At 36.1% G+C, this 25,053-nt stretch overlaps 1 protein-coding gene across 3 annotated transcripts in view; it reads left to right on the top strand.

Moving 5' to 3' along the window:
• SCAPER (S-phase cyclin A associated protein in the ER) overlaps positions 1-25,053 on the top strand; it is a 525,678-nt gene that overhangs the window by 268,393 nt on the left and 232,232 nt on the right. For all 3 annotated transcript variants that reach the window (XM_058736955.1, XM_058736953.1, XM_058736954.1), the window contains one exon: positions 588-714. In XM_058736955.1, the coding sequence (XP_058592938.1) occupies positions 588-714 (127 nt within the window). The remainder of the gene's footprint in view (positions 1-587; positions 715-25,053) is intronic.

Below are 25,053 nucleotides of genomic sequence, written 5' to 3'. Positions count from 1 at the left end.
TGAGGTACATGAGACAGAAGAAGTAAGGGCCACAAAGAAATACTACACATAGTTCACTTGCAGGAATCCTACAGTCTAGGTAATGTGTTTATTTTTTGGTGAAAAGCAAATGTTGCTCTGTTGTCTAAGTAAATGACATCAGCAGTGGCAGGCAATCTCCAAATTACTTGTAAATTGGAACGTGGGAGTTTGACATTTTGAGAGTTTACAGTGCTTACAAAATAATATCCAAGCCTACCTTGAAGATATAAATCAAACTATGAAAACCTGCTGAGTTTCTTATACTCATTTTCTCTGCCATCATTGCCTCACCTTCTCCCCATCTGCAGTGCTGTTCTAGTTTAAGTGTCACACAGAAAATTGATAGTAGCAATGTCCTAGCTAATCTAGATAGACAGTACTGTCCTCTAGTTCTGTTTTGTACCATGAGGACTAGGAATGGTTTTGTTTGTTCCTCCCCAAAGGTGTTCTGTGAAGCACTTTCTACTACAATAATGAAAGTAGCTTTTGTTTCAAAAGGTTTAGGAAAATGAAATATTATAGTCTAATTCATTAATGTCATTCTTCCCTTTCATATTGTATTGAAGACTTCAGCGATTAGCCAAAGATCTTCTAAAACAACTACAAGTACAAGACAGTGGCTCATGGGCAAACAATAAGGTTTCTGCTTTAGATCGGACCCTAGGCGAGATCGCTAGAATATTGGAAAAAAAGGTATGTAACTAATCTCTGGCCTTTGGCCTTAATCTTCGTGATTCTTTCTCACTATGACAGGACATAGGATTATAAGGCTGACGCTCACTTATGCATTTCTTCTGTGTTTCCAAAAGCTGGTCAACCACTGATGGATTGTTTTTTCCTTTTGTTTCTGATTAATTTGGTATAGTTTTTAGTCATTTTAATTGAAATGCTCAACAGCAAAAACAAGTCATATTTTTCCACACACAAACAAAATAAAATAAATTTAAAAGGAATCACAGTAATAAAGATATACAATTTTATGCCAGACAATGTAAAACTTTAAATTATAAAGCTCATAAATTGCAACCAGATTTTCATAAGCACCAATTTCCTTACTGTTTCCAAAAGAAGATTTGGCAGTTTTCTTTAATGACTTAGAGTCATAAATGTTTTTGTGACAGTTAAAACATTCTTAATGATCTTTAAATGATCTTTATTATTCACTATAGAAAACTTAAAATATATCAAGAAGAAATATACTCCCTATAATGCCCACTGTCGATATTTTATTGTATTTTCTTTTAATCTTTTTACTGGACATTTCTTACATTATTTTATCTGACTACCTGTATCATGAATATTTTCCTGTCTTTAAAAATTCATTGTAACTAAATGAACATACCATAGTTTACACAATTTATATCACTTTGGTGGTTTCTAATTTTTCTATTTGATGTAATAGCTGTCTTTGTTTATTATCTAAATTTTTTTGTTTTTTGTTTTCTGGGTTTAATATTTATGACATTTGAGATCTACAAAAAGAATGTAGTGACAAAAATAACCCAAATATAATGAACACCTATGAACTTACCATGAAACTTAAAAACTAGACTGTTCCCAGTACCTCTGTGGTTCCCAATGCTATCCTTCCATATCCCATTCCTGTCTCTGCTTCCCCTGAAGGAAATACTGTACAGTATTAAGGCAATATCTTTTCTGTCTTTTTTTGTTTAAAAAGAAGAATATTTCTTTGTTTTTTAAGAGCTTTATTTCTTTACCAAATGAATGTTTTCCTAAGTAATATATTACTGTTTTGCTTGTATTTGAACTTTATAAAATATACTGTAGACTTCTGTCAGTTTTTCAATCAAAATTATGATTCTGACTTTTATTTAGGTTTACAATGTAGCTGTTTTTCATTCATTTTCTCTGCTGTATAGTGAGTACTTCACTGTGTTAATTATAACACAGTTTTTAAAATCTCTTTTCCTGACATGGACATTGTTTTTCAGGATTGAATTCATTCAGGGTTGAATGTGTATGGGGGTGTGTGTGTGAGAGAAAGAAAAAGAGATTAGAAACAGTGCTGCTCAGACATTCATGTATCAGAGCAAATGAGCAAGAATTTCTCCAAAGTGGGGAGCCTTAGACTTTAGTCTACATCAGAATCACCTAGGACTTGTTAAAACACACCCCACCTTGGGTTTTTGACTCAGTGGGTCCCAAGAATTTGTGTTTCATAGGTAACACTGATGCTGCTGGTCCAAGGGTCATATTTTGAGAATCATTGCTCTTGTCTAGGACATATGCCTCAGGGGTGGAATTACTGGGTTTTAAGCATATGAATGTACCTTTACAAGGTAGTGTTCAGCTGCATTTTGGCATCAGACGGTACAGTCCTCTGTAGGAACTAGAGCAGCAGAGCCACAAAGAGTCAGTTCTTCAGTGTAACACATCCCTTTCAGAGTGTCGGAGAGTTCAGAGACTGCTAATCGTCAGACGTGTGCTAGATGGAGTGTTTGGAGGCTTGATATGCTTTAGAAAAATGTCTGTTTTTAAAATTAGCATATACTAATTATTTTTATTTTTATAAAGGGTAATTATACTTCGGACTACAGTTTACTTGAAGATACCACATGTGCACCTTATCTCATGAATATTGTTTTAGATTGAAGTAATCACAGAATTTTTGAGGAAAAAGTAAAATGATCTATGTAAGAAAGGTATTCAGTATGAAAATCTAAGTAAAGTTATTCTGTTCACAAAGGAGCAATTTACTGGAATACTACTGATTCCTTATAATTTGGGGGAGAAAAATGTAGTCTGGCTCCCAGTCTAAATGGTCTGTGTCAGAAACCTTGCTGTAAAGCTGTCCTTAGAGTATACACTGCAGGACCACCTGAGAGTCTAAACTTACCTACAATAAGATCCTTTTGCTATTTTTATAACAAATCCTTTTTACTTAGCCAGGACAGACTCACTTTATGTGAAATTCTCTTCATAGAGTTATACTGACATTTCAGTGTAATTCAGCTGATATTTATGATTTCAGTCTAGAAATTGTAAATAACCATTCCTTTTTGTTTGGAAAACTGCCTGGAGTAACAAAATCATTAGAGCCAAAGCCAGGTACCCAGTGAAGGATTTGAAGACAGCCTAGAAGTGACAGGGGTGAGACTGGTGGAACTTGAGCAAGCACTCACTGAGGAATGGTGGGAGATGAATCTTGAGCTCTTCACCCTCCTAATTGAGATCTCAATACACTGATGCTTTCTGTTAGTGCTTTGATACAGTTTTGCTTACTTTTTCTGAAGTTCTGAGAACTACGTTAGAACTAAGAGGTTAACTTGTGGTGTACAAAAACATTCCTGTAATGAGAGAGATCAGGAAACTGAGGAAACATGAGTATTGTAGTACTTACTCTTTGTCTCAGGTCCCTTCCAACTTTTTGGGTTCTCTGTTTCTGTTTAGAAATAAAGAGTTTGTAAGCTGTGTTGCATATGTTACAGTTTTTAACAAATTCTACCTAGTTCTGTAAAAAAAATTGGTGGTCTAGGGTACTTGTACCTATTCTACTAACAAAAACATTTAAAAATACAGGAAAAAATCAAAAGTAACTTTCTTAAAAGAATCAAATTGCTAAGAAGGAATTGAAAAATTACCAGGCCAAAGAAAAACCAAGAATTTGGGAAGTTGTATTCAGTTATAACTAAATGCCCCAAGGGGAGTTGCCAGGCTGGCAAATGTGAATTATGATTTGCAGGCCTCATGAAGTGGGGACAAAAGTAAAATCCTTAGGGCTGCCTAAGGTGTGAAATCTACTAGATTTTCTCTTAACAAAGATAGACTACCATAACCTATTCCATGATATTATCATAAACCCTCTCACCCCATCCTCTGAGACTGCAAAAGAAGTGCTTTGGTATAATGCAGAAGTTATTACTATAATCCAGCCCTGGTGTCAACTTGTAGCTCAAATTCACATCATCTGTATTATTTCAAATAGTGAAGTGAGTTTAAAGTAGTTCCAGATTGATCAGTGATGTCTCTAGGAACTTGGCAGAAGGAAATAGATGCAAATCCTCATTTGAAGAAGACACCTTTATCCTAGGCTTCAGATAATTTCTCTCAAATGACTTTATAAGAACAAGTAGCCACAGTCCAAAAAAGGGACACAAAACTAAATGAACCATTATGAGTAATAACTAGCTGAAACTGGAATTGAAAGACTTTGTAAATACCAGTTACAGATTATAAAACTATGTTTTTTTGTTTGTTTATCTTTTAAGGAAATAAAAGGCTTGAAAATATCTTCAGTTATGGACAGAGTAAGTAATTCAGAACAGTTCTCCTACTGATGCCAATTAATAAAGCTAGACAAAATGTTAACTGGAACTGAATTGCTAACAAAGTAGTGAAGAATTACTAGGCCAAGATCTAGGAACAAGGCATTTGGGGGCCGGGTACAATTAGTGATCCAAAAGAAGTGGATGAGAAACATCCATTTTAGCCCAGGGCTAAAAATGGATGGGCTAAAAATGTTGGAGTCTAGGACTATCAGTGGTAGAGACTGTGGCAAAACCCCCATATTTTGGGTTGAAATCTTAAAGGGCTGCACTAGGTGAGAGGGTAGATTGGAAGTATGCCAATCATTGCACAGACCACAGCTCAACTTCAAATCATCTGGGTAGCTGAAAAAAAGTAGTGACCTTGGATTGCTAAGACCTCCAGGTGCCTCACAGAAGTAAATGGAAAATGTACTCTGGAGGAAGATAATATCAACCTAAGTCTCAAATTATTTCATTAAATAAATTCAAATACAGTGTCTGACAGAAAAAGGTAATTAAGCACATAAAGGGGCAAAACAACATGGATAAAAATCAGTGGAAACAGACCAACAGGGGCTATACTTCCTGTGTTCACAATATAAGTATTATTTTTTAAAACATATACCACATTTTTTGGGGCGCCCGAGTGGCTCAGTCGGTTGAGCGTCCGACTTCGGCTCAGGTCACGATCTCACGGTCCGTGGGTTCGAGCCCCGCGTCGGGCTCTGGGCTGACGGCTCGGAGCCTGGAGCCTGTTTCGGATTCTGTGTCTCCCTCTCTCTGTGACCCTCCCCCGTTCATGCTCTGTCTCTCTCTGTCTCAAAAATAATAAAAACGTTAAAAAAAAAAAAATTAAAAACATATACCACATTTTAAAGAAAATAGAAATTTAAGAACTGAACATTTTAATGTTTATTTATTTAGAGAGAGAGAGAGCATGCATGTCAGTGGGAGAGGGGCAGAGAGAGAAAAGGAGAGAGAGAATCCCAAGCAGGCTCTGTGGTATTAGCACAGAGTCTGACTCAGAGCTCATTCTCACAAATCGTGAGATCATGACCTGAGCTGAGATCAAGAGTCGGATGCTCAGCTGACTGAGCCAGCCAGGTGCCCCGATTACTGAACATTTTAGTAATCAAAATTAAGAAAATTATGCATCACATAACAGCAGAATAAATCCACTGAAGAAAAAATTAGTTTATTCTAAGTCATAAGAATCTGGACTAAAACATGGAAAAAGATATGAAAAATACAGAAAAGATTATAAGAGGCATATTGAATATAGTGAAGCATTTAATTTATGTATAATAATCCAGGAGGAAAAGAGAGAATAGGGCAGAAACAGTACCTGAAGTGATTATTATTTAGAACTTCCTAAAACTTAAAAATCAACCCAGAAATTCAAGAAGCCAAATACATCCCAAAGAATACAAATAAGAAGAAACCCACACCTAGAGACATTATCGTGAACCTGGAGAAAATCAAATTACAAGCCAATCTTATTCATGAGCTTAGATTCAAAATTCCTAAACAGAATTTTAGCAAACAAAATCTTGCAATGTATGAAAAGAATGGTATATCACAACAAAATTGGATTTGTTCAGTATATTCAAGTTTAGTTTACCATTGGAAAATCAATCAGAGTTTGTCATATTAATAGAAGAAAAGATAAAAAAAAGATCTTTTGATCATCTCAAAAGATCCAGCAGAAGCATTTGTTAAATTCAGCATCAATTCATGACAGTAAATGAGGAATAGAAAGCAATTTTCTTAATCTCATAGCTTATATCTAAAGAAACAAAGTATAGCTAATATCATAAACTAATGAATAAGTTTAATAAGTCTACTAAGATACAGGAACAGTATATAAATATCAACTCTGTTTATATTATTATCCAAATATTAAGTATTAGGAGTAAATTGATCATGTTCATGGATTGGAAATCTTACTACAGCAATATATGTTTTCATCACAAATTAATTTGTAAATTCAGTACATCTGCAATTAAAATTTTTTATATTATGAAACTGAAACTGTATTTTCTGGAAATTGAAACGCAGATTCTAAAATTAAAATGTAGGATTTCAAAGAACAGCCAAGACTCTGTTGAAAAAGAATAATATGGGAGGATTTGCTCTACCATATATCAAAACTTACTGTAAAGCTCCACTATTTAAGATAGTGTATTGTTGGAACAAAGATGGCAAAAAAGAAGAATGGTTATATTCATAAGTAGCATGCTTGATGCATGATGTGAGGCACTTGTTTATGTACATAAAGAAAAAGGAGACACTACAATGCATTAGAGGAATGTATGGTCCATTTTGTGAATGATGCCATAATTCAGAATGTTGACCCAAAGTCAAGAAGATATTCTTCTTTATTATCTCCTAAAAGTCTGTTTTCACTTTTTACATTTAGGTTCATCTGAAATTAACTTTTTGATTATGATGTCAGGTGAGGTCAGCTTTATATAAAAAAACAGAAAATCCAATTATTAAAACATTCATTCTTCTTTTTCACCATCTTCAGTCCAACAACACACTATCTTAACTACTGCTTTACAGTAAGTTATGATCCTTTCAATAGAGGCAGAAGAAGCATTTGACAAAATACAGCATCCTTTCTTGATAAAAACCCTCAACAAAGTAGGGATACAAGGAACATACATACCTCAACATCGTAAAGGCCATATATGAAAGGCCCACAGCTAATATCATCCTCAGTGGGAAAAAACTGAGAGCTTTCCCCCTAAGACCAGGAACACGACAGGGATGTCCACTCTCACCACTGTTGTTCAATATAGTACTGGAAGTCCTAGCCTCAGCAGTCAGACAGCAAAAAGAAATAAAAGACATCCAAATTGGCAAGGAAGAAGTCAGACTTTCACTTTTCACAGACAACATGATATGCTACATGGAAAACTCAAAAGACTCTACCAGAAAACTGCTAGAACTGATACATGAATTCAGCAAAGTTGCAGGATATGAAATCAATGTATACAAATTGGTTGCATTTCTATACACCAATAATGAAGCATCTGAAAGGGACATCAAGCAATCAACCCCATTTACAATTGCACCAAAAACCATAAGATACCTAGGAATATACCTAACCAAAGAGATAAAAGATCTGTACACTGAAAACTATAGAAAGCTTATGAAAGAAATTGAAGAAGACACAAAGAAATGGAGAACTATTCCATGCTCATGGATTGGAAGAACAAACATTGTTACCAAAGGAGTCTACACATTTTCAGTGCAATCCCTATCAAACGAATACCAACATTCTTCACAGAGCTAGAACAAACAAATTCTAAAATTTGTATGGAACCAGAAAAGACCCCGAATAGCCAAAGTAATGTTGAAAAAGAAAACCAGAGCTGTAGGCCTCACAATTCTGTACTTCAAGCTATATTATAAAGCTGTATTCATCAAGACTGTGGTACCGGCCCAAAAACAGACACACAGATCAATGGGATAGAATAGAGAACCCAGAAATAGACTCAAAAGACTGTCTTTTCAGTAAATGGTGCTTACACCATACACAAAAATAAATTCAAAATGGATGAATGACCTAAATATGAGATAGGAAACCATCAAAATCCTTAGAGAAGAAAACAGGCATCAACCTCTTTGACTATGGCCGCAGGAACTTTTTACTGGACATGTCTCTGTAAGCAAGGGAAACAAAAGTAAACATGAATTGTTGGGATCTCATCAAGGTAAAATGCTTCTGCACAGCAATGGAACAATTAACAAAGCTAAAAGGCAACTGACGACATGGGAAAAGGCTTTTGCAGATGACATATCGGATAAAGAAGGAGACAAACCATAAGAGACTCTTAAATACAGAGAATAAAATGGTTACTGGAGGGAAGGGGGGGGGGGGATGGGCTAAATGGGTGATGGGCGTTACGGAGGGCACTTGTTTGGATGAGCACTGGGTTTTACTCCTGAAACCAATACTACAGTGTATGTTAACTTGAATTTAAATTAAAAAAATAATTTTAAAAGTTTTATTCATCAAAAGACACCAGAAAAACTGTGAAAAGACAATGTAATGTAAGAAGATCTTTATGTGTATAGCTCATGAAGAAGTGGTATCCAGAGTATATAAGGAATTCTTACAAGTCAACAAGAAAAAAGGATGAACCAGCCAGTAGGAAAATGGACGAGATGACAGGCATTCCAAAAGAAGAACTCTTAATAGCCAATAAGTAAATGCAAAGATAATCAACATCTTTAATAATCAGAAAATTCCAAATGGAAAACTCAATGTAATACTGTGATTCACCTTTCAGAATGGCAAAAGCTAAAGATTGAAAATACCAACTATTGGCAAAGATCTAGAGCATTGGAATGGTCATACCCTGTGATAATATAAGTTAGTACTACCACTTTAGAAAGCAATTTGCTATTATCAACTAAAGTTGCAGGGGTACACATCATATTTTACTTCTATGTCTATGCCCTACAGAAAGCAATGCATATATGCACCAGGAGACATGTATAAAAATTTTCAGTGGCATTTTTGTAATTACCAAATATGGGAAAAGCCCAAGTATCCATCAGTGGCTGACTGTATAAATTATGGTATGTTTGTATAATGGAATATTATTCAATAATAAAAATGAACTACAGCTATAGGTAACAACATGGATGTGTCTCACAATGTTTAGTGGGCAAAACAAGTCAAATAAATATAAGTATATATAAATATATATTCATATTTACACACACAATATACATGTTTATATTTACACATATGTATATGTATATACATACACATACATACATACATATACTATTACAGTTCCAGTTATATAAAGTCTAAGAATAGACAAAAGCACCTATATTGTTTTGGAATATATTAATAGATGGTAAAACTATAAAGAAGATACAGAAAATATTTCTTATAATAATCAGGATAATGATTATTCAGAGAATTGCGAGGGAGGTGTAATCAGGAAGATTCATGTAGGTGGCTGCTTGAAGTGCTTCTAGTCTTTTTTTTTCTTGACCAGATGGAAATTATACAGTGTTCAAATTACTACTATTCTTCAAATTGTACTTACATGTTTTTTTCCTTTTTCTGTATGTTATGTTTCACAATAAAATTACATTTAAAATTCAGGTTAAAAGAATTGCTCCAAAGATCTTTTTGTTGCAGAAATGTTTAATTATTTCAAATAGTTTCTGAAACATTCTTATATATGTAGAGGCATTTTCCTCATTCTTGACATTGTATTAAATTTGGTCCAAGTAAGCACAATTTGTATTTTCATTGACTTTTCTTGTTACTCTGCGATGATGAACATTACTTTTGAGTTTGGATAGTAACAGCATCCCAGAAGCTTTCTGTGGTTTATCAGTAACATGAGACATTTATATACTGTTACTGTAAGTAAACAGTTTAAGCAGATGGATTGGTCATGGAGTTTTTCCAGTTGCCTTTCCTGACTCTTTGTGAATTCTGCCAAACTTAGAGATTCAGCTGTAAATCTCTTGAAGCTGAATAAGCAAACCACGTAGCTGTCAGTAATCATAATTTGAACTGAATTGAGAGATATCAAATCACAACTGACTTTTTGATACCTATCGTAAACCCTGCCTTGTTTTGGTGTTTTTGAAATTTAACCTGGAAAATTCCACTAACAGATAACTGTGGAAGGTAGAAAGTACAAGCTCTTCCTGACCCTATCCTTTTCCCTGCCTGCTTTTTTGCAAACTGAGGCTTGTGGCTATTTAACACATGCCCAGACTCAAAGCAGATAAACCAGTCATCTCTGAGAGCTTTCTCAATCAGTTGTATTTTAAAAATTGTGTTCAGGTCCTGCTAAAACACTGCCTGTCTTCTAAATTTCATGGTTTCATTTGGTTTTGCTTCTTTTATTTTCAGCTGGAATTCTTTAGTTGAGAGGAACTGCAAAACATTCTATCACAGAAGCCTCTGATTTTGATCTCCTCAGTTACTATGTTCTCAATTTATGTAGTTATTTCTTCATGGCAGCTGTTAAATAACTGTATACAGCTTATATGACACCCGTATTTTGTCAGAAGGTGACAAATACATCCTATAGCCCAAGGTAAAATGAAAATGTCTCTTATACCTTCTTTAACTAGCATATATTAGAAGATGAGTGCAAGGAAAATGGAATTAAGTTACTTCAAGAATCTGACAGAGGTTTAATCTATATATGGTTTGTATTTTTAAAAAACAAGGAATATAAGGGTAGAAATGTTTACGTATTTTGTTTAAGGTAGTGGTTCCATAGGTGTGTGCAGTTGCCACAACTCATCAGACTGAACACCTAAATTTGTGCATTTTATTGTAAACTGTATCTCAGTAAAACAAAACAGTAAATAATGATTTCAAAATAGTTTACATTATTTTTCAGATGGTGAGGTTTGCCTTTTAGAAACAGTTTTAGTCCTTTCATCTGAAATCATTTATTGTGGCTTCTTTGTGAAAAGTATTCTTTAAAGGCAAATAAATTTGTTATAAAAACTTGAATATTGATAGTGCTAGTTTATAGGAACATTTTCCACACTTGTGGTATTTTCTGTTATGGTTATGCAAATTGACACTTCCAAATCATTCACAGTAATGAATAATTATAACAGCAAAAACTCCAGTGACTAGTTGAGAAATAGAACATTGCCACTAGCATCCCAGAACATTCTGATCACCCATATTTATTCTGCCATTCATACTTTTCTCTTAATATTTGGATAAACTATTACTTTGACTTTTTTTTCTTTTCTTTATAGTTTTATCCTGTAAGAGTATATCCCTAAATAATAAATGTTAGGTCACACATGTCTGGTTTTGAAGTTTATGGAATGAATGCTACTCTCTCTAATTTGGAGTCTGGCCTCTATCAAGATTATGTATTTAAGAATTTATGTTGTTTTAGGGTTTTTTTTTTCTTTTCTATACTGTGTCATTTTCTATATTGTGCAATTTTCTATACTGTGTCATCGCTTCCTACAATGATACTTCTCCATTCTGCTATTGATGGGCACTTGGGTTGTTTTTATGAAAAAATGTGCTTCTAAACATTTATCCTGATACTCATGTGCATGAATTTCTCTAAGGAGTAGAATTCCTGGGTCATGAGGTGTATACATATATCTTTAATTTTTCTTGATAACACTAACCTGTTTTCCAAAGAAATAGTATCAATTCACACTACTACCTGGAGAATATACAAGTCCCATTGCTCGTTTCTTCTCTAACACTTGGTATTGCCAGACTTTTTAATGTTTGCTAATCTTGTGAGTATGTAGCGGTGTATTCACTGTAGTTTTCATGTGAATCTCTGTTGTCAGGTAGAGTTAGGCACCTATTCATATTTTTACTGCCATTTGAATGTCTTCTCTTGTGACTTGCGTGTTCAAAGCTTTTGCCGAAAAGATTTCTATTGATTTGTAGGAAATCTTTGTATGTTCTCAATATCAATTTGTTCAAATGTGTTAAAGATACCTATTCCTATTATACAGCTGTCTTTTTACTCTCTTTTGACTCTTTCAGTGAACAGAAGTTCTTAATTTTAATGTGGACAAATTTATCAATATTTTATGATTAATAGTTTCTGCTCTTCTTCAGAAACTATTTTCCTACTCCAGAGTCAAGAATATCTTTTTTTCTCTATATTCTTGAAGTTTTATAGTTTTGTCTTTACTTTTAGTTTGTTATGCACTTGCAATTAATTTTTCTGTTTATTGTGAGGCGGAGATTTAGTTTCATTTTTTTCCCCATCTGGATGCTTAATTTTTTGAGCACCATTTATTGAAAAGACCAGTTTACTCTACTGTTCTTTGGTAACTCCTCTATCATAAAGGTTTGTAAATACAGGAGTTTTTTTTCTAGTTTCTCTGTTGTTGTACTTTATTCTCTCTCCAGTTGTCTCTGATATGATCTTAAAACAGTCCATTAATTTCTTAATTTTATTCACAGTATTTTATTTTCCCTATCTAGAATGTTTACTTTTCAAATTTTCTATGCCTCTTACAATTTCTTGTTCTTTACAAATATTTTCAAACTTACCTTTTATTTTTATGCACAGAAAATATAATTAATAGTCTATCTCTGGTAATCCCAATATTTCATGTCTTTGAATGTATATTTGTCTGTTGTTTTTACATGTTCTTTCTTATGATGTCTTGTTTCCTTTTTAATCCCTTAAATTTTTATTGCATGCTGCTTGTAATTATTGAAAACTTTTGCATCTGTATTTAGGAGATACTGTTCTGCAGTTTTCTTGTGAAGTCTTTGTCTAGCTTAGATAACTGGATAACTGGACGATACTGCCCCAATGGAATGAATTAGGCAATATTCCCTCTACTTCAATTTTTTTGAAGTTTCAGAAGGATTTGTGTTAATTCTTTAAATATTTGATGGAATTCACCAGTGAAGCCATTTGGCCCTGGATTTTTCTTTGTTGGGAGGTTTATGATTACTGATTCAATTCTTTACTTGTTGCAGATCTATTCTGATTTTCTGTCTTCTTACGTCAGTTTTAGTATTTTGCATGTTTCTAGGAATTTGTCCATTTCATCTAGGCTTTCTAATTTGCTGGCATATATCATAGTATATGTTGATTATAGTAAACTCTTAATCCATTTGCTTTAAGGACATTAGTAACATCCTCACTTGCTTTTCTGATTTTAGTCATTTGACTCTTCTCTTTTTTCCTCAGTCTAGCTAAAGGTTTGAAAATTTTGTTGATCTTTTCAAAAATCAACTTTTGGCTTCATTGATTTTTCTCTATTTTTCTACTTTTATTTCACTTATCTCCACTCTAATCTTTATTTCCTACCTTTGGGTTGGCATTGGGTTTGGTTTTCTCTTCTTTTCCTCGTTCCTTAAAATGTAAAATTAAGTTATTGATTTGAGATCTTTGGTGGTGTTTTTTTTTTAAGACAAACTCTGAGCACTGCTTTCAATGAATTCCATGTTTTATACATTGTGTTTTCATCATTTATTTCAAAGTATTTTCTAATTTCTCTCGTGATTTCTTTTTATTTAGCAATTATTATCTCTTTAATTGCAATATAATTAGCATACAGCATTATATTAGTTTCAGGTATACAGTATAGTGATTCAACAATTCTATACATTATTCAGTGCCCATTATGATAAGCATACTCTTAATCCCCTTCACCTATGTCCCCTACCCTCCCCCCCCCCCCACCTCCCCTCTTTTAACCAGTTTGTTTGCTATACTTCAGAATCTGTGTTTTGGTCTGTCTCTATTTTTCTTTGTTCTTTTGTTTCTTAAATTCCACATATGAGTGAAATCATGTGGTATTTTCTTTCTCTGACTTACTTCACTTAGTATTATACTCTCTACATCCATCCATGTTGCAGATGGCAAGATTTCATTCTTTTTTATGGCTGAGTAATATTTCATTTTATGTATTTACCACATCTTCATTCATCTATATCTATGGACACTTGGGTTACTTCCATAATTTGACTATTGTAAATGTTGCAATAAACACAGGATGCATATATCTTTTTGAATTAGTGTTTTCATACTCTTTGGGTTAATACTAGCGTGCAACTACCAAATCATACATAATTCTATCTTTAATTTTTTAAAGAACCTCCATACTGTTTTCCACAATAGCTGCATCAGTTTTCATTCCAACAAACAGTGCGTGAGGGTTCTTTTTTTCCCACATCCTCACCAGCACTTGTTATTTCTTGTTTTTTATTTTAGCCATCTGACAGGTGTGAGGTCCCCCCGTGATTTCTTATTTACCCACAGGTTGGGCAAGAATGTATTATTTAATTTCCACATATTTGTGCATTTTCCAGATTTCTTTCTGTTACTGATATGATTCCCTTGTGGTCAGAGAAGATGAATCAAATAATTTTAGTCTTTTAAATTGTTTGCATTTGTTATATGGTTTTTGTGTTTGAAGAGTTTTCAAGAATAATTTGAGACCTACTATAATGGTCCTCTGGAAATATTTTCATTTACTTTTGTTAGGTGGTAAGAGTACCAGGGTTTCTGAAACCATCTTTATCCGAGTTCTTCAAATTCTAGGGTTCCCAAGGCCACATGGGTGTCCTGAACACAGGCTGCAAGTTGGATGATTGGCCAGTTTTAATGTCGTGCTTATCATGAGGATGAAATTTTTGAGAGTCTTGCTTGGAATGGTTTAATATGTATCATTCTGTAAATGTTCCTTACAGATTAGTAAAAGTAGCTTTGAGGGCTGTGCTTCTTTCTCTTGGTTTCACCTCCTCCTGGATTTTGACTTGCAGTTCTCTCTCTGGTAATTTTAATTCTTTGAAGAATATTTTTAAATGTTAACTTTTTTGGTTGTTTTCACTAGGAGGACTTATTTTCATTGCCTTACTTGTCATTTGTGAAATAGTCCTTCTAGTGTCATTTTAAACCACATTTTCAAAATAAAATACATAAGAGGTTGGAAAGATATTAAAATAATGCCTGTAACATCAGGATTGGGGAAAATGGCTGTTCCAGTTATCTAGTTGTATACCTGAGGATCAACCTGTTTCATATCAAACCATGTTACATATCTTGGAAAACAGGTGTATGTCATCTTCTACTTAGAAAAGTATCACATATAGAGGATTTAGTTAAAAAGAGATTGAGGTCTGGGGCATCTGGGTGCCTCAGTCAGTTAAGTGTCCAGCTTGGGCTCAGGTCATGATCTCGTGGTTCGTGGGTCCATGCCCTGCATCAGGCTCTATGCTGACAGCTCGGAGCCTGGAGCCTGCTTTGGATTCTGTGTCTCCCTTTCTCTCTCTGCCCCTTCCCTGCTCATGCTCTGTTTCTCAAAAATAAATAAACGTTGAAAAATATTTGTTTAAAAAGTTAAAAATACAACTATCCTACAATACAGCAATCACACTCCTGGGTATTTACCCAAAGAATACATGAACACTAATTCAAAAGGATGCATGTACCCCTTTGTTTATACCAGCATTATTTACAACAGCCAAGTCATGGAAACAGCCCAAGTGGCTATCAATTGATGAATAGATAAAGGAGATGTGATATATATCTCCATATATATATACACACACACACATACATATATATGTACATATATACATTTTATAGCCATATATATATATACATACACATGTGTATGTATATATATATGGTATACATATATGTATATATATATATGTATATATATATGTGTGTATGTATATATATGTATATATATGTATGTGTGTGTATGTGTGTGTATATATATATATATATATATATATATGGCTATAAAATTAATATTCGTGGAATATTATTTGGCCATAAAAGGAGTGCAGTCTTGCCATTTGCAACAACATGGCTAGAGCTAGAGAGTATAATGCTAAGTGAAATAAATAACAAAGACAAATACCATATGATTTCACTCATGTAGAATTTGAGAAACAAAGCAAATGAGCAAGGGGGAAAAAAGAGACATACCAAGAAATGGACTTTTAATTGTAGAGAACAAACGGATAGTTACCATAGGGGCAGGGCGTGGGAAGTTTGGTTAAATAAGTGATTGAGATTAAGGAATACACTTGTGATAAACACTGGGTGGTGTTTGGAATTGTTGAATCACTGTATTGTACACCTGAAATTAACATAACACTGCATATTAGCTAACAGGAATTACAATAAAAACTTAAAAAGAGAACCTGTTCAACCTAGCCCATGCCGTGAGTGATTTTACCTCTCAGTAAGGAGATGTGCTTATTGAAGTTTCTGCCCATAGCATCCTGACAGTATTCCATCATGCTACCTCTCTGGCAATATTCTGTTCTTGGGCTCACCTTAGTGATTGATTGCCTGATGCAGTAAGTAAACACTTACTGTTTTAAACTACATTTATATAAATCTAGGTTCTCGGAAATAGTGACAGTAAAAAATGAGAAATTGCCCATATAAAGACCTTGATGCTGTCTTCAGTTCAGCTCAGTTCTTTTCATTAGTAGACTCCATGGCATATACCTTGTGTACTAAGGAAGATAGAAAACTATCTCCTCCATGAGATATAGAAAACTTATCTCCATGAGATATAGAAAACAAAAGAAAACTTTTCTCCTCCATGGCATATAATATAAAACACTATTTTCTGGTTAAAATAAACATAGATGATATCATGAAAAAGATGCAAAAAAAAATATTTATTTTTTAAATAAAATACTCAAGAAACCTTAACTTATATCTTGCTGTTACTAGGTATATATGCACCCCACCCCCATACCTGGAAATTCAGTTTTTCTGACATTAGAGATTCCTAAATGGACTGTTGGAGAAACTCTGTCTTAGACTAAATTAAATCATCCAGCGTATTCTATATTCCATTCCCAGGAACTGTGATGAAATGGGATTGTTGAAAGTTGCATGTGATATGGTACAAAATTAGAGCATCAGTGGGAAGGTATTTAAGGAAGCAGCTGAGAACAATGTAAAGCGTGGACCTAGAATCTCCTACCTCTTTATTGGGTGACCCTGGGAAAGTTAATCTCCCTGGGTTTTAGTTTCTTATTAGTAAAATATGTGATATTGACATACCCCAAAGGATTATGTGGCTGTTAAATTAAATAATATATGTTAAAATCCTGCAGTCAGTAGGCAGTCAGCTGATGTTGATAACAATATAATGCAGTCATTAAGAACACAGGGTTCGTAGTTATGGCCCTAAATCCAAATTCCTGATCAGCCTTGTAGTAACTCTGTAAGCTTAGCCAGATTATTAACCTTGGTAGAAAACTTCAGCTTTCTCTTTTGAAAAATATGGATAGGATTGCATATATAACTCTATCAGTTATGAGAATTAAAATTTAGTAGCATTATAATCAAGTACTATTTATTATAGGGATGAAAGGATACTGTAACATCTAAAAATAAAATAATACAGGGGTGCCTGTTTGGCTCAGTCGGTTAAGCATCCGACTTCAGCTCATGTCATGATCTCACGACTTGTGAGTTTGAGTTCTGCATTGGGCTCTGTGCTGACGGCTCAGAGCCTGGAGCCTGCTTCGGATTCTGTGTCCCTCTCCCACTTGTGCTCTGGCTCTCTCTCTCTCAAAAATAAATAAACATTAAAAAATGTTTAAATAATATGTCATTATTTTTAAAAATTAAAAGAGAAAAATAATATGATCAATAAAAACAAAAGGCATAAATTAAACTTCAACACTTATTCTGAGTTTTTAACATTTTAATGATTTACTTTAAGAACAAGAGCCTAATAAAGTGTGGTTTTCAAAAGCCCGCAGCAAACATTGTATTTAATACTGAAATAACGATGTCCCATCCTGGAGGGTCTGGATAGCTCAATATAGTAGCAAAAAGCATTGCTGATAACTGGCTGATATGTACAGCCATATGGATTGTTTAAAGTTAGTGCTCCATCTTGATTGGTTATCTGTGAGGTATGTTATTAACATACCTAGACCTCATGCCTAAATAAAAGATAAGCAGGAAAGTAACAAAGTTGAGTATATTTGCTAATAATGTGCTTGTCTACATGGAAAAGCCAATAAAATTCCTGGTTACAGGGTCCATTTATCAAAATATGTTCCTAGACACCAGTGACCAACTAATTAGAAATGTAAGAAAGAAATTAATGATGTCATTCTGAATAACAACAAAAATTGTGCCTAGGAATAGTCTTTTAAAAAAAACCAAAACTTTTCTGGATAAAGTTACAAAACCCTATTCAAAGAATACATAAATCAGTGGGACAGAATAGAAAACCCAGAAAAGGACCCACAACTATATGGTCAAATAATCTTTCACAAAGAAGGAAATGATATCCAATGGAAGAAAAAGACTGCCTCTTCAACAAATGGTGTTGGGAAAACTGGACCCCTTATACCAAACACAAACATAAATTCAAAATGGATGGAATACCTAAATGTGAGACAGGAAACCAACAAAATCCTAGTGGAAACCTCTTTAACCTCATCCGGAACAACTTTTTACTAGATACATCTCCAGAGGCAAGGGAAACAAAAGCAAAAATGAACTACTGGGACTTCCTCAAGATGAAAAGAGTTCTGCATAGTGAAGGAGACAGTCAACAAAACTAAAAGGCATCCTATGGAATGGGAGAAGATATTTGCAAATGACATATCAGATAAAGGGTTAATGTCCGAAATCTATAAAGAACTTATAAAACTCAAAACCCAAAAAACAAATAATCCAGTTAAGAAATGGGCAGAAGACATGAATAGACCATTTTCCAAAGAACACATCCAAATGGCTAACAGACACATGAAAAGATGCTCAACATCACTGATCATCAGAGAAATACAAATCAAAACCTCCATGAGATACCACCTCACACCCGTCAGAATGGCTAAACTCAACAACACAGGAAACAATAGATGTTGGCAAGGATGTGAAGAAAAGGGAACCTTCTTACACTGTTAGTGGGAATGCAAACTGGTGCAGCCACTCCAGAAAGCAGTATGGAGGTTTCTCAAAAAGTTAAAAATATAACTACTCTATGACTCAGCAATCACACTACTAGGTATTTACCCAAAGGGTATAAAAATACTCAAAGGGGAACAATCACCTTTTGTTTATAGCAGCATTATCAACAATAGCCAAATTATGAAGAGAGCCCAAATGTCCATTGACTGATGAATGGATAAAGAAGATATGGTATATTTATACAATGGAATATTACTCAGCCATCAAAAGAAAGATATCTTGCCATTTACAATGACATGGTTGGAGCTAGAGTGCATTATGCTAAGTGAAGTAAGTCAGAGAAAAACAAATACCATATGATTTCACTCATGTGGAATTTAAGAAACAAAAAAGATGAACATACAGGAAGGTAGAAAAAAAAGAGAGGGAGACAAATCACTAGAGGCTTTTTAACTATAGAGAACAAACTGAGGGTTGCTGGAGGAGAGGTGGGCAGAGGATGGACTAAATGGGTAATGGGCACTAAGGAGGGCACATGTGATGAGCACTGGGTGTTATGTGTCAGTGATGAATCACTAAATTCTCCTGAAACAAATACTACACTAACTAGAAGTTAAGTAGAATTTAAATAATTCTTGATATATAAAGAATATATATATATATATTTGCATATATAAAAAATAAATAAAAACTTGAAACATACATATATACATATGTATATACATATATACATACATACATACATACATACATACATAGGGGGTTATATGATATTCATGATTGGGAAGACTAAAGATGTCAAGTCACTACCAATTAAACCATAACTAAAATTCAATTAAAGCTTCAGTAAACTTTTTTATGAAATATTAAAAGATGATCCTAAATTCCTTTTAAAAAATTTAGGGAAAATAACCAAACCAATTTTAAATAAGAAATAAGTGAGAGTTGGTTGATATCATCAACGTAGTCTAATAATCATCTTCTATTATCTTTCCCTCCAAACAATACCACTTCAGACAATTACCCACATCAGGAGCCCAGCAGAGAAGTTCCAGCACTCTGTTAAAGCAAAAAATCTTGAGATCAGATGCATAGAAGAGGACAAGATGAAACTTTTAACTTTACTAGGGTTACCCCTCCCACAAGGAGGCACAGATCAGGGTCAGAAGAGACCTTTTTGGCATGTGATCTCTTCCTTGTGGTAAAGTGAGAGCTTGTTAGTGAGAGTCTGGCTTTCCCAGCTGGGCAGGATGCTGCCAAAGAGACCCATTTCTTTTTAGCCCCACCCTAAGGTGTGCTTCATGTCTGGCTTGTGGACTGTGGCTACTGGATGAACAGCAGCCAGGGCTCTTAGAAGACATCAAAGAAATGCAGATCCTACTAACTACATTGCCTACTCCATTAGGAAGCTCACCCATGAAAGCCTGGGATACCTCATGTGCAAATCCCAACTGGCTTACAGTTACCCCGCTGCTTTGTGTACCTCACCCATATCCCATATACCCTCTCAGGCTGTGACCAGGTCTGTATGCCCCTGATGCCCTTGACAGCAGTGAGAGGAAACCTTTGCAGATGACTAGTGAGTATGCACAGAAAGCCAGCTCAGCTCTGTAGGATTGCTAGAAACCACACATACTTGCACATTTAGCTCCACCCTAGGAAAGCAAAAGGGGGGCTGTCAGCATGTGGCCTGGCTTTGCAGGATCAAGAGAAGGCATATAATCTTAAAAATTTAAGGAAAAGAAATCAGGAGCAAGTGTATCCATAGAAAAGGTCGGAGAGAGACTTAGAGTCCGTAACGGGGATGACTGAATGTATTTTTGTCCCAAAGCCAGTCAGTAAAGACTGAAGGAGGTGGGAGAGGGAAGATGGCGGTGTAGGAGGACACTGGGCTCACTGCGCGTCCTGCTGATCACTTAGATTCCACCTACACCTGCCTAAATAACCCAGAAAACAGCCAGAGGATTAGCAGAACGGAGTCTCCGGAGCCAAGCACAGAGGCCCACGGAAGAGGTTAGGAAGGGCGGCGAGGCAGTGCGTGCTCCACGGACTGGCGGGAGGGAGCCAGGGCGGAGGGGCGGCTCGCCGGCCAAGCGGAGCCCCCGAGTCTGGCTGGCAAAAGCGGAGGGGCCTGACGGACTGTGTTCTGATAGCAAGCCCGACTTAGCGTCTGGGAGGTCATAAGTTAACAGCTCTGTTCAGAAAGTGGGAAGGCTGGAGGACAAAGGGAGGGAGAGCTGCTGAGCCCCCGGACGACAGAGCTCAGTTTAGTGGGGAACAAAGGCGCTTGCCAGCGCCATCTCCCCCGCCCATCCCCCAGCCAAAATCCCAAAGAGAACCAGTTCCTGCCAGGGAACTTGCTTGCTCCGAGCAAACACCCAATGCTGTGTTTCTGGGGAGCCACCCCTCCGCAGTGGGTCTGACTCCCTCCCGCTGCCACAGGGCCCCTCCTGAAGTGGATCACCTAAGGAGAAGCGAGCTAAGCCTGCCCCTCCTGCCCCCGTGCACCTTGCCTACCCACCCCAGCTAATACGCCAGATCCCCAGCACCACAAGCCTGGCAGTGTGCAAGTAGCCCAGACGGGCCACGCCACCCCACAGGGAATCCCGCCCCTAGGAGAGGGGAAGAGAAGGCACACACCAGTCTGACTGTGGCCCCAGCGGTGGGCTGGGGGCAGACATCAGGTCGGACTGCGGCCCCGCCCACCAACTCCAGTTATACACCACAGCACAGGGGAAGTGCCCTGCAGGTCCTCACCACTCCAGGGACTATCCAAAATGACCAAACGGAAGAATTCCCCTCAGAAGAATCTCCAGGAAATAACAACAGCTAATGAACTGATCAAAAAGGATTTAAATAATATAACAGAAAGTGAATTTAGAATAACAGTCATAAAATTAATCTCTGGGCTTGAAAACAGTATAGAGGACAGCAGCGAATCTCTTGCTACAGAGATCAAGGGACTAAGGAACAGTCACGAGGAGCTGAAAAGCGCTTTAAACGAAATGCAAAACAAAATGGAAATGACCACGGCTTGGATTGAAGAGGCAGAGGAGAGAATAGGTGAACTAGAAGATAAAGTTATGGAAAAAGAGGAAGCTGAGAGAAAGAGAGATTAAAAAAATCCAGGAGTATGAGGGGAAAATTAGAGAACTAAGTGATACACTAAAAAGAAATAATATACGCATAATTGGTATCCCAGAGGAGGAAGAGAGAGGGAAAGGTGCTGAAGGGGTACTTGAAGAAATTATAGCTGAGAACTTCCCTGAACTGGGGAAGGAAAAAGGCATTGAAATCCAAGAGGCACAGAGAACTCCCTTCAGACGTAACTTGAATCGATCTTCTGCACGACATATCATAGTGAAACTGGCAAAATACAAGGAGAAAGAGAAAATTCTGAAAGCAGCAAGGGATAAACGTGCCCTCACATATAAAGGGAGACCTATAAGACTCATGATTGATCTCTCTTTTGAAACTTGGCAGGCCAAAAAGGATTGGCACGATATCTTCGGTGTGCTAAACAGAAAAAATATGCAGCTGAGAATCCTTTATCCAGCAAGTCTGTCATTTAGAATAGAAGGAGAGATAAAGGTCTTCCCAAACAAACAAAAACTGAAGGAATTCGTCACCACTAAACCAGCCCTACAAGAGATCCTAAGGGGAATCCTGTGAGACAAAGTACCAGAGACATCGCTACAAGCATAAAACATACAGACATCACAATGACTCTAAACCCGTATCTTTCTATAATAACACTGAATGTAAATGGATTAAATGCGCCAACCAAAAGACATAGGGTATCAGAATGGATAAAAAAACAAGACCCATCTATTTGCTGTCTACAAGAGACTCATTTTAGATCTGAGGACACCTTTAGATTGAGAGTGAGGGGATGGAGAACTATTTATCATGCTACTGGAAGCCAAAAGAAAGCTGGAGTAGCCATACTTATATCAGACAAACTAGACTTTAAATTAAAGGCTGTAACAAGAGATGAAGAAGGGCGTTATATAATAATTACCGGGTCTATCCATCAGGAAGAGCTAACAATTATAAATGTCTATGCGCCGAATACCGGAGCCCCCAAATATATAAAACAACTACTCATAAACATAAGCAACCTTATTGATAAGAATGTGGTAATTGCAGGGGACTTTAACACCCCACTTACAGAAATGGATAGATCATCTAGACACATGGTCAATAAAGAAACAAGGGCCCTTGGGGCGCCTGGGTGGCGCAGTCGGTTAAGCGTCCGACTTCAGCCAGGTCACGATCTCGCGGTCCGTGAGTTCGAGCCCCGCGTCAGGCTCTGGGCTGATGGCTCGGAGCCTGGAGCCTGTTTCCGATTCTGTGTCTCCCTCTCTGTCTGCCCCTCCCCCGTTCATGCTCTGTCTCTCTCTGTCCCAAAAATAAATTAAAAAAAAAAAAAAAAGAAACAAGGGCCCTGAATGATACATTGGATCAGATGGACTTGACAGATACATTTAGAACTCTGCATCCCAAAGCAACAGAATATACTTTCTTCTGGAGTGCACATGGAACATTCTCCAAGATACATCATATACTGGGTCACAAAACAGCCCTTCATAAGTTTACAAGAATTGAAATTATACCATGCATACTTTCAGACCACAATGCTATGAAGCGTCAAATCAACCACAGGAAAAAGTCTGGAAAACATCCAAAAGCACGGAGGTTAAAGAACACCCTACTAACGAATGAGTGGGTCAACCAGGCAATTAGAGAAGAAATTAAAAAATATATGGAAACAAACGAAAATGAAAATACAACAATCCAAACGCTTTGGGATGCAGCGAAGGCAGTCCTGAGAGGAAAATACATTGCAATCAGGCCTATCTCAAGAAACAAGAAAAATCCCAAATACAAAATCTAACAGCACACCTAAAGGAAATAGAAGCAGAACAGCAAAGGCAGCCTAAACCCAGCAGAAGAAGAGAAATAATAAAGATCAGAGCAGAAATAAACAATATAGAATCTAAAAAAACTGTAGAGCAGATCAACAAAACCAAGAGTTGGTGTTTTGAAAAAATAAAATTGACAAACCTCTAGCCAGGCTTCTCAAAAAGAAAAGGGAGATGACCCAAATAGATAAAATCATGAATGAAAATGGAATTATGACAACCAATCCCTCAGAGATACAAACAATTATCAGGGAATACTATGAAAAATTATATGCCAACAAATTGGACAACCTGGAAGAAATGGACAAATTCCTAAACACCCACACTCTTCCAAAACTCAATCAGGAGGAAATAGAAAGCTTGAACATACCCATAACCAGCGAAGAAATTGAATCAGTTATCAAAAATCTCCCAACAAATAAGAGTCCAGGACCAGATGGCTTCCCAGGGGAGTTCTACCAGACGTTTAAAGCAGAGATAATACCTATCCTTCTCAAGCTATTCCAAGAAATAGAAAGGGAAGGAAAACTTCCAGACTCATTCTAGGAAGCCAGTATTACTTTGATTCCTAAACCAGACAGAGACCCAGTAAAAAAAGAACTACAGGCCAATATCCCTGATGAATATGGATGCAAAAATTCTCGATAAGATACTAGCAAATCGAATTCAACGGCATATAAAAAGAATTATTCACCATGATCAAGTGGGATTCATTCCTGGGATGCAGGGCTGGTTCAGCATTCGCAAATCAATCAACGTGCTACATCACATTAACAAAAAAAGAGAGAAGAACCATATGATCCTGTCAATCGATGCAGAAAAGGCCTTTGACAAAATCCAGCACCCTTTCTTAATAAAAACCCTTGAGAAAGTTGGGATAGAAGGAACATACTTAAAGATCATAAAAGCCATTTATGAAAAGCCCACAGCTAACATCATCCTCAACGGGGAAAAACTGAGAGCTTTTTCCCTGAGATCAGGAACACGACAGGGATGCCCACTCTCACCGCTGTTGTTTAACATAGTGCTGGAAGTTCTAGCATCAGCAATCAGACAACAAAAGGCAATCAAAGGCATCCAAATTGGCAAAGATGAAGTCAAGCTTTCGCTTTTTGCAGATGACATGATATTATACATGGAAAACCCGATAGACTCCACCAAAAGTCTGCTAGAACTGATACATGAATTCAGCAAAGTTGCAGGATACAAAATCAATGTACAGAAATCAGTTGCATTCTTATACACTAACAATGAAGCAACAGAAAGACAAATCAAGAAACTGATCCCATTCACAATTGCACCAAGAAACATAAAATACCTAGGGATAAATCTAACCAAAGATGTAAAAGATCTGTATGCTGAAAACTATAGAAAGCTTATGAAGGTAATTGAAGAAGATATAAAGAAATGGAAAGA

Source organism: Neofelis nebulosa, chromosome 7 (genome assembly GCF_028018385.1).
Source record: "Neofelis nebulosa isolate mNeoNeb1 chromosome 7, mNeoNeb1.pri, whole genome shotgun sequence".
NCBI classification, from domain to species: Eukaryota; Metazoa; Chordata; class Mammalia; order Carnivora; family Felidae; genus Neofelis; species Neofelis nebulosa.
Note: the sequence above shows the minus strand (reverse complement) of the source record. Positions and strands in the feature narration are given on the sequence as shown.